This window comes from Neovison vison, chromosome 5 (assembly GCF_020171115.1).
Source record: "Neovison vison isolate M4711 chromosome 5, ASM_NN_V1, whole genome shotgun sequence".
Taxonomy (NCBI): Eukaryota; Metazoa; Chordata; class Mammalia; order Carnivora; family Mustelidae; genus Neogale; species Neogale vison.
Genome location: NC_058095.1, coordinates 121,326,342 through 121,342,208, shown reverse-complemented (window position 1 = coordinate 121,342,208; position 15,867 = coordinate 121,326,342). Strand labels below are relative to the sequence as shown.

Below are 15,867 nucleotides of genomic sequence, written 5' to 3'. Positions count from 1 at the left end.
TTACTCTCAGCCTATGTATGCCCTTACAGCTAAAGGGATTCTCTTGTAGGCAGCATATTATTGGATCTTCTTAAAATCCATTCAGCCATTTTGTGTCTTTTGGGAGAATTTTATCCATTTGTGTTTATTGAGAAGGACTTTCTGTTGCCATGGTAATTGTTTCCTTTAGATTTTTCTTTCTTTCATTGTGGTGGTCTTTTGTGATTGACTTTTTGTGGCAGCATGTTATGAACACCTTTATAGCCTTGTGCTATATAAAAGATTTTCCTTTATAGTTACCTATAGTTATGAGGCTTATAGTAAATATCTTAGAGTTAAAATATCCTGCTTTATGCTGACAACTTTAATACCACATGAAAACTTTATACTACTTTAACCTTTTAGGTTGTGAGTGTTACAATTGACATTTCTTTTAGTATTGTGTAACAATAACAAATTGTAGTTATAGTTCATAAGTTTAACATTTAAAACTAGCATAAATGACTTGCAAAATCAGAATTTGGCTTTTTCTTACTGATTTCTTATTTCTTTTCTTATATATATTTTTAAGGATTTTATTTATTTATTTGACAGACAGAGATCACAAGTAGGCAGAGAGGCAGGCAGGAGAGAGGAAGGGAAGCAGGCTCCCTGCTGAGCAGAGAGCCCAATGCAAGGCCCAGGACCCTGGGATCATGACCTGAGTTGAAGGCAGAGGCTTAACCCACTGAGCCACCCAGGCGCCCCTCCTATATTTTTTGTAGGGATTAGTGTCCTTTTATTTCAGCTTGAGAATATCTTTTAGCATTTCTTTTTTTTTTTTTAACACATGAATAAATATGTATTTATTTATTTTTTAGTTTTAAAATTTTTTTATAGACATATAATGTATTATTAGCTCTTAGCATTTCTTATAAGACAGGTTACTGGGGATGAACTCAGTCAGCTTTTGTTTTGGGAAAGTCCTATCTCTCTTATTTCTGAAGGACACCTTTGCTGGATATACTATTCTTTGTTGACTTTTTTCTTTCAGCACTTGGAATGTTTCATTCATTTGGCTTATGAAGTGTCTAGTGGTAATCTGCTAATAGTCATATGGGGTCCCCTTATTTGTCACTAGTCCCTTTTCCTCCTTATGCTTTCAGAATTCTCTTTGTGTGTGACTTGTGGCTATTTAATGACAATGTGTGTCAGTGTAGCTTTTTGGGTTCAATTTATGTAGAAGTCCTTGGACCTTTTGAATCTGAATATCCATTTCTCCCCCCAAGTTAAGGAGGTTTTTAGCCTTTTATCATTGTAGACTTTTTCTTATCCCCACCCCCGCCACTGAGGTTTATACTTGATATTTTGTTTCTCTTGTTGCTGTCCCATAGACATTTTTTAAAAAAAAATTTATTTATTTATTTTGACAGAGAGAGATGACGAGTAGGCAGAGAGGCAGGCAGAGAGAGAAGGGGAAGCAGGCTCCCTGCTGAACAGAGAGCCCAATGTGAGGCCCAATCCCAGGACCCTGAGACCATGACCTGAGCTGAAGGCAGAGGCTTTAGCTCACTGTTAACCCACTGAGCAACCCAGGCGCCCCACATAGACATTTTTAATTTTCATTTTTCTCCTTACACTAGAGAATTTCAAATGATTTATCTTTGAATACCTTGGCTTTCTCTTTTTCCCCTTTTGATGGTTTCTTTGAACTTCATTTTGCTCATACTTCCTTCTAATTTCATTTAGTTGTCTGCATTGTTTTAGAACACTTCAAAGAAGATTATTTGGAATTTTTTGTCAGCTGGTAGACTTCTATTTTTTTAGGATTGTTACTGGAACTTGTTTGTTTCCTGTTTACTTGATTTTAATACTGTCTTCACCATCTAGCAGGAACATGCTAAAGCTTTATTCTTTGTTTCTGGGATTTTCACAGTGCTATCTTGCCTATGGAGAGTTAATGGCCTTTGTGGAGGGTATTATTGACTTTGGCAATGACCTATGTTGCCATCTTGTTGACCTCACCTTCTGTCATATTTTTTAAACAAAATTCCCCCACAAAAGTATTTATACCTTAATTCTCTCTCAGAGGCCTGCAGTGAGACCCTGAGATTGGGGAATTCTTTTTGACACCCCCCCCCCCTTGGATATTGGTCACATACATTCATTTCTGTCCTTAATAGGTCCTGATTTTGTTTCTTCTCTGATGGACCTTTCATTACCTCTTCCCTGGGCAATTGCACTGGACTTCTATCTACCCTTCCATACCTCTGCTCAAGAATCCTTATTCACACTTTAAATCCTGGCCAAAACATTACTTTTGTTTGATGCTTTCCTATGTTCTGTCTGGCCTAGTACTCATTAAACCTGCTTCTCACAGCTGCTTGTGTGTAATCCCTTGTAGAATTTATCCTTTGTTATTTCGATAGGCCTTCCCTACTAGATTAAATTAATGCAGAATCATTCAACTGGTTATCTTAATTGCCTGTTAAATGTATATTCCTAACTTTTAAGATTTCTAACATCCCACGTTATTTTTACCTGCAATTCTATGTTTGGATGGAAATTAGCCTTAATTGCTAGTTTTCTCAGTTACACATAAACATTAAAATAATGAATAGGAAGAGAGATTTCATGCATTCATCCCTTCTTGTTTAATTTTTCACTTCTCTCTGAAAGAATGAAAGCTATGCAAGAAAGGTCAGCTATCTAGATGTGATCATTAACAGGGATTAAATGAGTGCCAATGATGATATAATTCTGACGAAGTTTTTAAATTCTGGACTTCCTGTCATCACTTGTAAGTATGGAAGAAAAATGGTCCCTAAATTGCACAGAGTACATAAGTATGAATAGTGATGCCCTAATCTTTTCTTAGGAAGATGTTTGTCAGCCTTTATTTAAAAGGGAGAGAGCACATTTATAAAATGCCATCATTATCTCTTAAGCATGTGCTTTAGGTGTCTACTAGTATTAAGAGCTTAGATGACCTGTTTAATACATATATCGGCTTTTAGTGTGGGGAAACATAGATAAAGGTAAAGGCATTCACAATTTGATTTTTTGAAACTATTTTCATTGTATAATGTTGAATCTACTTGTTTAAAGATGTTTTTTTAAAATATGATATTTCAAATATACAAAAAATAAAGCATAACCAACACCACCACAGATATCACTGAAGTGACTTATATATTCATAATCCTGTTCTTCTTCTTTAATTTCCAAATGTGAATAAAACCCAGAATCTGATGGTTTCATTCCTGTTAAGCTTTTTCTCTGTAGTAATGACCCATGTACAGAAACATTTTTTTTTAACCATTTGTTGGTAGGTTGCTGACTCCATGTTCCATAATCTCCTAATTCCATAATTGTCCTACATAACCACACCACAACCACCCAAATCAGAAAGTTAATAGTGATCAATTTCTATCAACTAATCCTCAGACCCTGTTCACTTTTTCTCTGTAGTACCAAAATGGTCTTTGTAGGAAAAGAGTATAGTTTAAAATCATGTGTTTCATTCAGCTGTCAAGTTGTTGTTGTTGTTGTTGCTGTTTTTTAAAATCTCCTTCATTTTGGAATAGTCCTCAGTTCCGTCTTGTATTTTATGAAGTTGACATTTTTGAAGATTCCACTTGGTTAATTTGTAAAATGTCCCCAAGTTTGCATTGGTACTATAAAGCTTTTTAATTAGAAGTCTGTTCATTGTAAACAGATTACCTCCTACTTTAAATAATTCATTTTTTAATGATCATGAGAATTTTGACCATCTCACACATTTACCTGCCCTTTGGTTTATTCCTTCATAAATTTCTTGTTTATATCTTTTGCCTGTTACTGGGGTTTTTGTCTTTTTTTTTTTTTCCTTTTTTTCATATTGGTTTGTAGAATTTGTCACTATTTGGACTAATGATTATGTGTGTTTATCAGCTGTAAAGCATCCTTGTCCCAGTCTGGGTCTTGTCTTTTTACTTTCTTTAGGAGTAGATGAATTAAAGTACAGAACTATAAAATTCCATGGGGTCCGATTTATCCATCTCCTTATGGTATTGGCTTTTTGTATATTTAAGTAATCCTTCTCAATACTGACATCATAAATCTGTTCTGTATTTCATGATTCTGTATCTTTATTTCTGTGGGATATGGATGCAGTTTTTTTTCTACATGGATTAACTGTTTTTTTCTGTCAGCACTGATTTAATAGTCCTTCTTATCCTTTCATTTATCATACTTCACTAGTAAACATCAAGTTCCCGCACGTATGTGGATTTGTTGTGGAGGTTAGATTTTGCCCATTAGTCTATTTGTCTAGCTCTCATTTACATTCATTGTCTTAATTACTATAGCTGTATAATAAGTCTTATTATCTAAGATCCCTCCCTCTATTCCAAATCATCTTGACTATTCTTGAGCCCTGTTTTTGTATTAATTTTAGTATCAATTAAGTTCTATTATAAACCCTGTTGGGATTCTGGCTGGAATCATCGTGAATTTATTGATTTAGGAAAAATGGATATTTAGTGATATTAAGTTTTCCCATCTGTGATTATTGTATATGTTATCTCTAGATTTTTTGGTTCCTAACAGAGTAAATATTTATTTTTCTCCCTAGGGGCATCACACATCTATTAGGTTTATTCTTTATTTCTAATATGTAACCATCTTTAAATTTTTTTTTTTTTAAACTAAGAATATTGTCACTTTTTGTTTGTGAATTTTGGTATCTGGTAATGTTGCAGAATTCTCATTTTTATTTGTAGATTCTTTTTTTGTGTGTGTCCTCTCAGAGTATCTGTGAAAGCCTTATTTTTTTTACTTCCTTTCTTTTTCATTGTACTGAGTAGAATCATACAGTAAAAGTTAAAACTGTTTTCTTGAAAGTGGTGAATATTTTTCAAAACTGAGATTTCCCTCCAGACATAATAATCTCTGAATTAGGGGAACTGAGAAACTGCTCTTATTTCTTTGTACTCCAGCTTCTTAAAGTCCTCTTCTGCCTCCAAATATGTGCTCTACCTTCTTAAAAGTCCTCTTCTGCCTTCAAAAGGAAGATGAAATGCAATCCATTCCATAAAGCTCTTTCTAAAAACCCTAGACAAGAGTCAATATGTTCTATTTTTCTCTCCCTAAAGTATTTAGTGAAAGTCTTTTCTCATTTTACATTTCAGTTACTTGAGTTATGGCTAGTTCCTGAGTTGATTGGCCTTCCATTAGAGTAGATTCTTGATCCTGCTAACTTTTTTTTAACTGCATGTATCCTCTTTTACTGATTAAATGAGTGACTCTGTTATTTGTTTTACTGTTGATTCTTTAGAACTATAAGAACTTCTTTAATGAGAACTTTGATATAATAATTTTTTTAAGAGTATCGTAGTGGACTATGGATAGTCAACTTTACTCATCTTGTCGCCTTAGTGCCTTCACAGTGCTTATTGGATGTATTGTCAAGTGAGCTGATCTGTTCCCACCCCCCGCCCCTTGGTAAACATTAAGTTTAAGCAATCAAATGATAAAAACTAGAACAAATACAGTTAAATACTGATATGTCTTTTTATAATCAATTCAGATATATTTGAAGCATAAGGTCCAGAGGAAGACAAAAGAGCTCAGGTGAACTTATAAAATCGAATATGACCATGTACATATGTTTTGATACTTACCATAGATGGTGGGAGGAGGGCTCATCTTGCTAACTTTTTACATTTTTAAAGACTATTTGAGTGAGGGAGTGCAGGCCCAGGGGGAAGTGGCAGCAGTGAGAGAAAGAGAGCGCACATATATGGGGGTGGTGGGGAGAGGCAGAGGGAGACAGAGAATCTCAGGCCAACTGTGTGGTGAGCAGGAATCCCACGTGGGGTTGGATTTCACGACCCTGAGATCATGACCTGAACTGACACCAAGAAGTCAGTCGGTTAACTGACTGAGTCACCCAGGCGCTTCATCGTCTCGCTAACTTTATTCCATGTTCCCACTGTTTGGGTACCTGTGAAGGACAGTTCCTCCTTTTTCTTCCCCTATCATATTTTCCCCTTAATCCTTGGTTGTAAGGATATGCCTAGCTATTTCTTTAGTTGGCTAAATGCATACCTGTTGTGTTGAATGTGTGGGTGATATCTTACCCAGGAGTGGGAATGATAAGAGAAACCAACAAAGACTTTTGTGTTAATTATGTTTATTGACTGCTATAGATTCCTACTAGCAGTTAGTTTATTTCAAGTATTAGTGTTCTTTACAAATCTGCTTTTCTATATCATGAATATTTTTTTATTTCTTAAAAACTTAAACAGTATATTTAGGGTTAGCCAGATAAAATGAGAGTGGTTGTGTGGGAATGGTTTGTTTTGATCTATGAGTTGTCACCTTTTCCCTTTCCTTTAGGTAGAAATTGAAAAATTTAGGGAAAGGTGGTTTAAAAGCAATCCGAATAATAATCCAAATAAGAGGAGGAGGAGAAAAAGCGTATAGAAGTATAAGGCAATTGTCAAGTTGATTCATGGGTTGTGTTTGTCAGGGGGGAATAATGTCAATGCCTAGTTGTTTCTCTTTAGATCCAGATAAATGAGAAAATAAATGATTTAGGAGCAATGGATTTTGCCTGATGGGAGTTCGTTGAACCAATTAAATGGTTAGAGGAATTTTAAGAAGAATAGGTGTTACGATAAAGTTTAGGCATGCTCTTTCACCAATTAGGAAGTGTGTAAGTCAGTTCTTTCCCAACAGTGAGGGCTTTTTCTCCGTCTTCTTTCATCTCTAGAAAAGTTGGCTTTTGTCTGTTCATTCTCTATTTATTTATCCTTCAGGTAATTGGTGAAGATACGGCTATTTGTTTAGAAAAGTTGAAAAGCAGATCAAAAGTTTTTATCACTAGCTGTATTCTTACCTAAAAGATCACATAACAATTGGTGATTATAGGTGCTTATGTATGCTTGAACCGTTCCAGTAAGATATTTCAAAATAAATTGTGCAGTTCCCTGCCTATTAATTTTATTTCTTATCTATTTAGCTAAAACTTATATGGAAGAAGAGTGATGCTTGAGATCCCCCCCACCCCCTTTGTTGGCTTAGAACAAAGTGAAATTTGGTTTCAAACTGAGCTATTTTACACTTTCTATAAGCTCTAGTTAGAATATTTGGTCAACATTTTATGTGAGTTCCTTGTCAGTCTCTGCATAAATGCTGTGTTTTGGCTGCTGTCCTGTTAATGAGCTAGCTTGTCCGGTATCTGATTAATTTTAATGGGGATTGAGTAAAGATACTATGGATAGAACAGTGAATATTCAACCTCATTATTGACAGAACCAAATTTTATATGTATGTATGTATATATATATACACACACACATATATAAAACTTCTCTATAATCAAACTGATAAGTAAAAAAGTTGCTATAAAGGCATATATAAGAATATAGTAAAAGATCAAGAGAAAGATCTGTAGCATTAACATACTTACGGACGTGTTGAATATAAAGTAGTAATAAAGTTAATTCTGAGTTCTTTTTTCCAAGGTTTTCTAATTTTTCTAATTCTAAAGCTTTTCCCATTTTCTGATTTTTTTCTAATTTTATGTAAACCTGACTTAATAAAACAAATTGCAGAACTAGATAGATTCAGTTAATGGACACTATTTGAATGTATATAATGATCTGGAATGAGATCATGAAATATTTCACTTTATTTGGCGCTGAACTGTTCATGGTGGCAAACAGTACCTTAATGTAGGAGTAAGCATTAGCAAGACCTTTTTGGCACATGGTGTGGAAGATGAATTCCAATATGGTTGAGAACAGAAGAATACCTTTAGAGGAAATACAGGTAAAATTGTGCTTATAGGTTGGTGAGCTCTTAAGTCTCAGGAGAAGTAAATAAGGGATCAGGAGAAGTAAATAAGGGATCTTGTGGACCTCTTAAAATGCTTAACCAATTTGTTGCTGTGGTGATAAAAATGTGAGCACAAGAGAGACTGTTTCCAACAACAATCCTCTTGGTTTTAACCCATGAAACAGAAGCCTTAATACACTTTAAATGAGAGGATTACTTTTGATTTAAGACTTCATGTTTGGTTTTGATATTGTTGTGCTTCCAGTTTTACCTTCTGATATGATGCTTTTTGATGCAGGGGAATGTTTGGATCTAGGACTATACTATCTTCCACATACATTTTCTAAACTGTATGCCTCTGTGCATCTGTAGAGTTTTTCCTCTCTGGGTGAATTTCCTCAGACCTGACCATCTTCAGCTTGCTCCCTGTGTATGCTTGCTTAATTCTCCAAATAGTCAATCATTTTAAATTTAATCTGACTCTCCATGGTGTTAACTATCCCACTCAACTTGATGTATGTAAATTTAATGAGCATGCTGTCTTGTAAAATCCACATCCGTGAATGAAAATAGTGAGACTAATGTTTGTAACTTGGTTGAAAGTATGTCCATTCTGTTTGCCATTCTTTGCTTGATTGCTCCTTAGTGTTCTAACTAGTTGCATGTATGTGCAGGAGCATTAAGATTGCATCTTTTTTCCTCCCCTCAGTTTTGCCAAGAAAATATGGAAAATATTTATTTTTACCAGTATTTTGTCAGTCTAAGATGGGGTCAAGGTGTGTAAAATACAGTAGCAAGCTCGCAACTTTCTTGTTGGTGGGAACTAATGACCCCATCCAGCACACAGACAGAAGGAATCCTTCGCAGTAGCTTAAAAGCTGCTGACTTGACTATATCCTTTGACCTGGTTTCTAGGTCAGGGCTGCTTTTGACACCTAGGGTGTCCATGTGCAATTTAGAAAAAGATGTATCCTCATTCCTCTGGCTGGACACAGTGCATCATAGAAATGGACACAGTTTGAGGGAAGTCTGGAGGATCTCTACTCTGTTCACTCCTCCCCCAGATGCCACCGTTGTCCCAGGTCACCAAGGTTCTGTGCAGTTCTGCTAGTGCTTCCTGAAAATGTCCTGGATTTCAGCTTGGCCATTTTTACCTGTGTCTGAAGAATCTGTCTCTGGGGCTGGACCTTGTTTCTGTCATTTTTCTTAGCTAGGGAGGTGAGTGTTATCTCTAGCTCCAGCTGCATCCTTCCGAAAATTATCTTCATCTCATGGTTTGTCCTGAAAGAGGATTAGCAAATTCTGTTTGCAAACTTGTGTTACGTCTTACTTAACAAATACCTGAAAGGAAATCCACTGTGGTCTTTGCATTGTGAAAGTGGCAGCGAGTGTACAAAAAAAGTTCTTTAAAAGGTTACCTGTGAAGGAGAGTGAAGGAAGCCATATATAAAGGAGAGCTAGGGTTGAGGGAAGGCTCCTTTTCTTTTTAATTTTGATCCATTAAGGATTAACGTGTTTATGTATTGAGACCCAACCAACTGAGAACAATTTAGTGAGACAGGATTGAAAAAGGATAATTGATATGCAGTGCCCTATCAGGAGGTGAGAGGAAGGAGGATCAGAGCATAAATGAATGGAATTATCTTTGGATGGAGGCAAGAATTGATAAAGTTTAGTGTGCAAATAAATTGGTAATATAGGAAATGGGAAATTGAAAGCTTTCTTTTCACAGAGGAAATTGAAATTTGCTTACTGAAAATGATAGGTGGAAGTAATAGTTTCATAGTTCTCTGAGAAGGGAATTTGAAATAAGGACCTTAGGGAATGTGAGAAGGAAAATCTAGTTGGCTTTTCCATAGATGTAGGAAGTGATGGATCATGGAATTAACCTGCTTTGGGAGAAAATAGAAGGGATCAAGGAAAAAGGTTTTATGGAGGTCAAGACCATGGTGGTTTGGGAGTAGGACAAGTAAAAAGAGAGAAGATGGAGGTCAGAGAAAAGAGTTGTGGAGATTATGATGATCCTTGAGGTGCAACAGTTTTTACATAATGAAAAGGTCTGGGTGTGGTCATGAAGACTGTGGTTGAGAAAAGGGGAAGTAAAGACCGCTGGTTGGGGGAGGCCGAAGACTGGATGGCAAGGCATGGGATGGAAGAGGAGTCAACACCAGGTGCTGGCCCACATAAGTGTTAAGTCTGATAGTATTAGCCCCAAAGGAAATTCGATTTTAGATGATGATGGAGACAAATACTATGGGAATAAAAATGGAGAGTTAAGATAGACCAGATTTCAAATTTCAGCCATAGGACTATGGTCACCTGAAGGAATTTCCTAAGCTTCCATTCTCTCTTCAACGAAAAAGAGGCTATTACATACTTATAAATGTTGAGTGCCATGCCTGGCCCAAGAACTTATTTAAGATGACAGGAATACTAAATCTTTGTCAAAAGTTGTAGAAAGAATTTTGGGAAGAATGAGGATGGTTTACAGGGCAGGTTTGGAATGAAAATGGGAAGAAATGTGAGCAACTTGAATTTGGTTTGGGAAAATTCCAAAGGGTGCCTGACCTTTAGATTTGGAAAGGAATTCTGATACCTGTGTCTTAACTCTACCTTTTAGTAACCTCAGATTTGTTTTGATAGTGGTTTCTGTACTTCCTTCCCCTCTGTCAAGTCTGTATTTATTATAGCCAAATACACTGCAAATGTACATTATTTACTAGACTTGAAAAAAATTTCTAAGATTGAAGGATGTTCCATTTCTTCATTCTGAACTTATTTTAATGGCAGAAATTCTATAAATCATTTTTATCTTGCAATAAGATTTTGAAACAATCTTAGATTTATAGAAAGGTTATAAAGAGAGCACTGACAATTCTTAGATACCCTTCACCTAACTTCCTCAAAAGTCAACGTCTTATATAGCTTGAATGCAGTTATTAAAACTGAGACATTAATGTTGGTACAGTACTAAATTACATTATTGAGGTTTTGCCATTTTTCTACTTGCATTTTTTTCTGTTCTAGGATCCAATCCAGGATCATGTCTCAAGTTCAGATTACCATGTATCCTTGGTCTCCTCCAATCAATGACATTTCCTTATCTTCCATGACCTTTATACTTGAGAAGAATCCTTATTTTGTAGAGTGCTTCTTCATTTGGGTTTCTTTTCTGCAGCATTTTTTCTGTTTTTAAAATCTATCCTTAGTTCCAGTCAGACTCACATAGTAAAATAGCACAGTGGTTCAATTAAGGTATAGTTTTTAATTAGAAAGTAATTAACTAAAGGAAAATTAGTTTTTGATGTTGCAACTCCCAGTTTCCCCAGGCAAAACCGTGTCTCAACATGTGTATGAAGGTAGCACTATAAGTTAGTTACTTTATAATGTATGTTAAGATATTTATAGAACATTAGCAACAATACTCTTCAGACAGTTTTGATTTGATAACTGCTAAGATATTTTTGAGATCTAGTCACCTAAATAGCCAACTGATAACTAGAAGTGGGAACACTTTATCTTTTATCCACTAAATATTAGCCTCATTCAAATTACTCATCTGTTCTTTTACAATTATGTGTTCTCTGTATTTCCTGTTCAGTATTTGATTTATAATATTTAATGAACTACATACATATGTCTGAGTACATTGATACAGTGAAGTAAACCACATTTCAGGAATCTCTTAAAATCCGTTCCTGCACTTTCTTTTTGTCCTGACGCAGTGTAGTAGATGTCCCAACCTATGTTTGAATGGAAGAATTGGTTCATACCATGGTTTGTATTGCTTGTTGAGGCCCTGTATGTGAGTTTCTGTATTATCTGGTTCTGTTTAAAAATAAGCCTTATTATACAGTTGTTTTCAAAAGGTGTTGTGTGTGCTGTTGTGCCCCTAAAGGACACCCGTTACCAGGCTGGTGCATGCAAACCCCAGTCGATTCATATTGGTTCCCAGTGACTCACAGCTGCCCTCTCCAGAGATCTGGCCTCCGGGAACTATGATCCTGTAGCTAACTGACTGATCTGGAGGTGTACAACTGCCCCCTCACTCTAGGTAGTACTGATAGCAGTGCAGTTCGGGCTAAAGCAAGACTAGCTGAGGCAACATTTTCACATGTGTCTTTCCCCAGCTCTGTCTTGCTTTTTTTTATTCACTAGCATGAAGGTATCCCCTCCATTAGTCCTCTGCACCAGAATCCCTGTCTCATACTCTACCTCTAGGGAACCTGACCTAAGGTAGTAGAGATGCATGTGATCATTTTGGACAGGTGGGAACTGAGTAACATAAAAATTGATGACTTGCTTTCAAGGGACCTATTAGAATTACCTGGAAGCTGCACTAGACTGGGAGTCGGGGCTCCGGGTCTTGAGTTTCAAAGAACCAGCTATCCCTGAAAAGTCGTCTGATTTCTGTGAGCCTGGATTTTCTATTCTGTAATTCACGGAGTGTAGATGATGTGATACTCAAATTCTCACAATGAAGATTTTCCCCTAAGACAGGGGGTTATGACATGAAGGTGCTAGGCTCCTGAACCCCACTTTCCCACTCCAGTTTCTGGGATAGCCTTCAGAAATGCTCAGCTTAACTCCTCTGGAATTAAACACAAAAACACTGAAGTGGTTCAGAGCAAGTTTCCCCAAAATGTGTCACTTTAACATGTGCACTATTTGAGCGGAAGGCATTTGAGACCCTACGGGCTTGAGAGAGATAGTTTCCCCTCTCTGAACCACCTAGAAGAATCTAAATTGGGAGCCTTTCCCAGAGAGGAGTTATGAGAGAGAAGTTTTATCTGAGTGACCTGTGTAGGAGGACAACTATCTGATTACCAAACTTTTCTTACCGCCTGTGAATTGTCCTCCTTCCCTTGAAACCCAGGGCTCCTGTTCCATTCCTTACCTCAGTATGGCATATAAGGCTCATTTTACCTTTCTGTCCTGAAATCTTTCATGTGTGTGATTTTCTCCCATTAATCTGGCTCATGACAACTTAATTCTCAAATTAACTAGAAAAACCTATAAAGGGTAGAAGGAAATTTTGTCTTTCTACTATAACATAGATGTGCATTTGTTTTGGAAAAAGCTTCTACTACATTTCCTAAGGACTTTGTGGCCCCTGACCCCCAAAATCCAGTGTCTGTGCCCAATAGGGTGCTCTTCTTTCAGACTTTTTCTTTGTAGAGCTAAATTTTGCACTTTTTATGCACAAAAACATATTTTTCCTTTTCAGTGCTCCTGTATTTCCTTTTGTAAATGGCAGAATTTCTTTTTCCAATACCATTTTTTTCTGATTAAATAGAGAGTTACCTGCCAAATGAGAAGGGTCCGTGGTACTGCGTACCTGATTCCAGACTTCTTAGTGTCCTTTCTTGTTTCCTTTTTGCTTTTAAACTGGTACTGTCATGAAGCGAGTGCTGTATTTAGACAAGAGAGTTGGGGTATGGCAGAGGAAATGGGCTGGGAAAACTCTGGGTTTCTTCCCTAATTCCAAATATACCACTTTTGCATGTGAGCTGCTGTCATCTTGAATATACCTTTCCAAAAAAAAGCATTAGACTTTGTAGTTTTTCTCATATTCTGTATTTACTATTTTAATTTGCTGGTAAAGAGCTGAGTCAGGTTTGCCCATTGCACAGAAAATAAAAAATACAGTGAATATTTAAATACAGAGGTTCTCAGTACTCTCATGTCCTTTGCCTTTTTAGAACAACTACTCCCGTTACTTCCCTGTGACTTCGCCATTGCTTTCTTCCAGTGAAAGTCTCTATAGGTAGTAGAAGCTATCTATAATCATAATTTTAAAAATCCATTTAATGTCTTACTGTACTGCATAATACAACCACACACATTACAATGTAAGCAATTGGCCATGACTGGTCAGGAGGTACAAAAAAGTCATTCTTGAATCTTTGCTTCACGTGAGTATAATAGCTATTGTGCATGTCAACATAGCTTTGCTGTTCCAGTGATTCAAATACAACAACCAGTGTCTTCCTGGGATACCCAAATTAAAAAAATTGAGCACAATTGATGGCAAAGCTTATTTAAAACAAAAACAAGAAGCCAGTATAACTATAACTTGCAGAGTAGTTGGATTCTTGGAAAAAATCAATGTCTATTAAAACCACATACTGCAAAGTATTTAATCAGTAACAATTTACATATTAATTCCATTTTATATTTAATTCTATTGAATTAGTCAAAGCTTAGGAAGTTTTTGTGTTTTGTTTTGTTTTTCCTTTTTCTTTCTTTCTTCTTCTTCTTCTTTTGTTTTGTTTTGTTTTGTTTTGTTTGTACATCTGTCTGTGGGACACAGAATAGTTTCTTATCATGCAGGATTAGCCCAGGTGTTGAAGAATGTCTAGCACACCTTAATAAATGCTGATAGCATCATCTCAGTCATTGACAACCAAAATATTTCAAGATATTTTTAAAATCCTACGTGGTATTAAGGTCTATTGAGAGTCCCTGGCATAAAGTAAAAAAGAAAAAAAAAAAAAAGAGGGAGAACAAAACAAACCATTATTCACATAATAAGATATTTCCAACCTGAATGGGCAGGAGTGACATTATTAATTACTACCTTTTATTAGGGTCAAGTGGAACAACTTCTAAAATCTTAAATATTTATATCAAAGTGAAATGAAGAAAATTTTGACTTTTAAGTGCTTGAAGGGATTAGTATCCAAAAACTGAGTCAGCTCAAGGCATAAATAACAGTGTCTGATGAGTTGTAGCACTTTTATAAAACATTTATAAAAACTTAACTTCTGGACTCCATAGGTGCTCCAAAGTTCTGATTTTTATACACCTGTTTCTGAGTGGATATAGGGTTGGTATACATTCAGGTGTGTTATATTGCATATCACACATGACAAAGGGCTAGTATCTGGAGGAAATCCATTTGAGCTGCCCTTTTAATTTAGTCATTTTTGTCTCCCTGTAGGCTCCTTTTTCTTTGCCAGAGCAGCCTCTAAATAAGACAGCTTGTAGAAATTCCCACATTTAAGTGGGCATTCTTGACTTGTATTTTTAAAAAGTTAAAGTGAGACCTGTAGCACAATCTAGGTTACTTAAATCTTTATTTTGATGGGTGCTGTTGAGAAATGTTAGATTTTTGGGTGGTACCTCTTTTTATGAGTACAACTCTTAGATGATTTAGAACACAGAATAGACTAAGTAGTTAATGGATATTTTTGCTAGGGGTAGACAAGAGACCACTATAGAATGCCTTTTGCCAGGATCTATACCAGGTATTTGATCAGATGAGCTTGTAGCTACACAATCTGGAAAGTGGTTGGCTTATTTACCTTTTAATTTTTGATACATGGAGCAGCTCATTCAGAAATAGTGCAAAATAGCTTCAGGTACAGCTATTTAAAAAAACAACAACAAACTATAGTTGTGTGTGTTGTGTTTGTGTTTGTGTGTGTGTGTGTGTGTGTGTATTGTGACTCTAGATGACCTTATGAAAGGGAGAAATCTAATCTAAGTGTCTAATTATCTGTAGTGATGAGAATGTAATTTTACTAGCTTGCTGTGAAATTTAAAAAGATTTTCTGGTAAGTGTTTTACCTGTTAAAATGATCTAGAACATGTTTTTGTCTGTATTTCCTGCTCTTTCTTTTCTCCAGGCAGAACTATGTGTAAATCATTCCAAAACAATTAATGCTGCTTTAGTCACAAATTATTGATTTTTCCGTTCCTAGGGTATGTAGAATTGCTACTCTACTTAGATTCTAAAATGAGGCTTTTTAATTGTGTTTTCCAGGAAGATATGAATTTAAATGAAGATAAGAAGGCACCATTGCGGGAAAAGGACTTCAGCATCAAAAAAGAAATGGTGATGCAGTACATTAATACTGCTTCCAAGACAGTAAGTAAAACTGTCAAGTTGAAAAATACTGCTGAACCGTGTTATAGTGTGGAAAACAACACATTTGTCTAACGAAGTGCTTAAATTTTTGAGCAACTGGAATCACAGGGCTTTTGAATGTATAAAGGCCACGAGTAGGATGTTTATTTAATTTAAAAATATTTCTCGTACCTTTTAAGACTGCTTTTGCTTTTTAGCCCCTGACATTGATG

At 35.9% G+C, this 15,867-nt stretch overlaps 1 protein-coding gene across 2 annotated transcripts in view; it reads left to right on the top strand.

Annotated features, from left to right (window-relative positions):
* DIAPH3 (diaphanous related formin 3) overlaps positions 1-15,867 on the top strand; it is a 512,938-nt gene that overhangs the window by 66,668 nt on the left and 430,403 nt on the right. For both annotated transcript variants that reach the window (XM_044249843.1, XM_044249842.1), the window contains one exon: positions 15,551-15,655. In XM_044249843.1, coding sequence (XP_044105778.1) covers positions 15,551-15,655 — 105 coding nt within the window. The remainder of the gene's footprint in view (positions 1-15,550; positions 15,656-15,867) is intronic.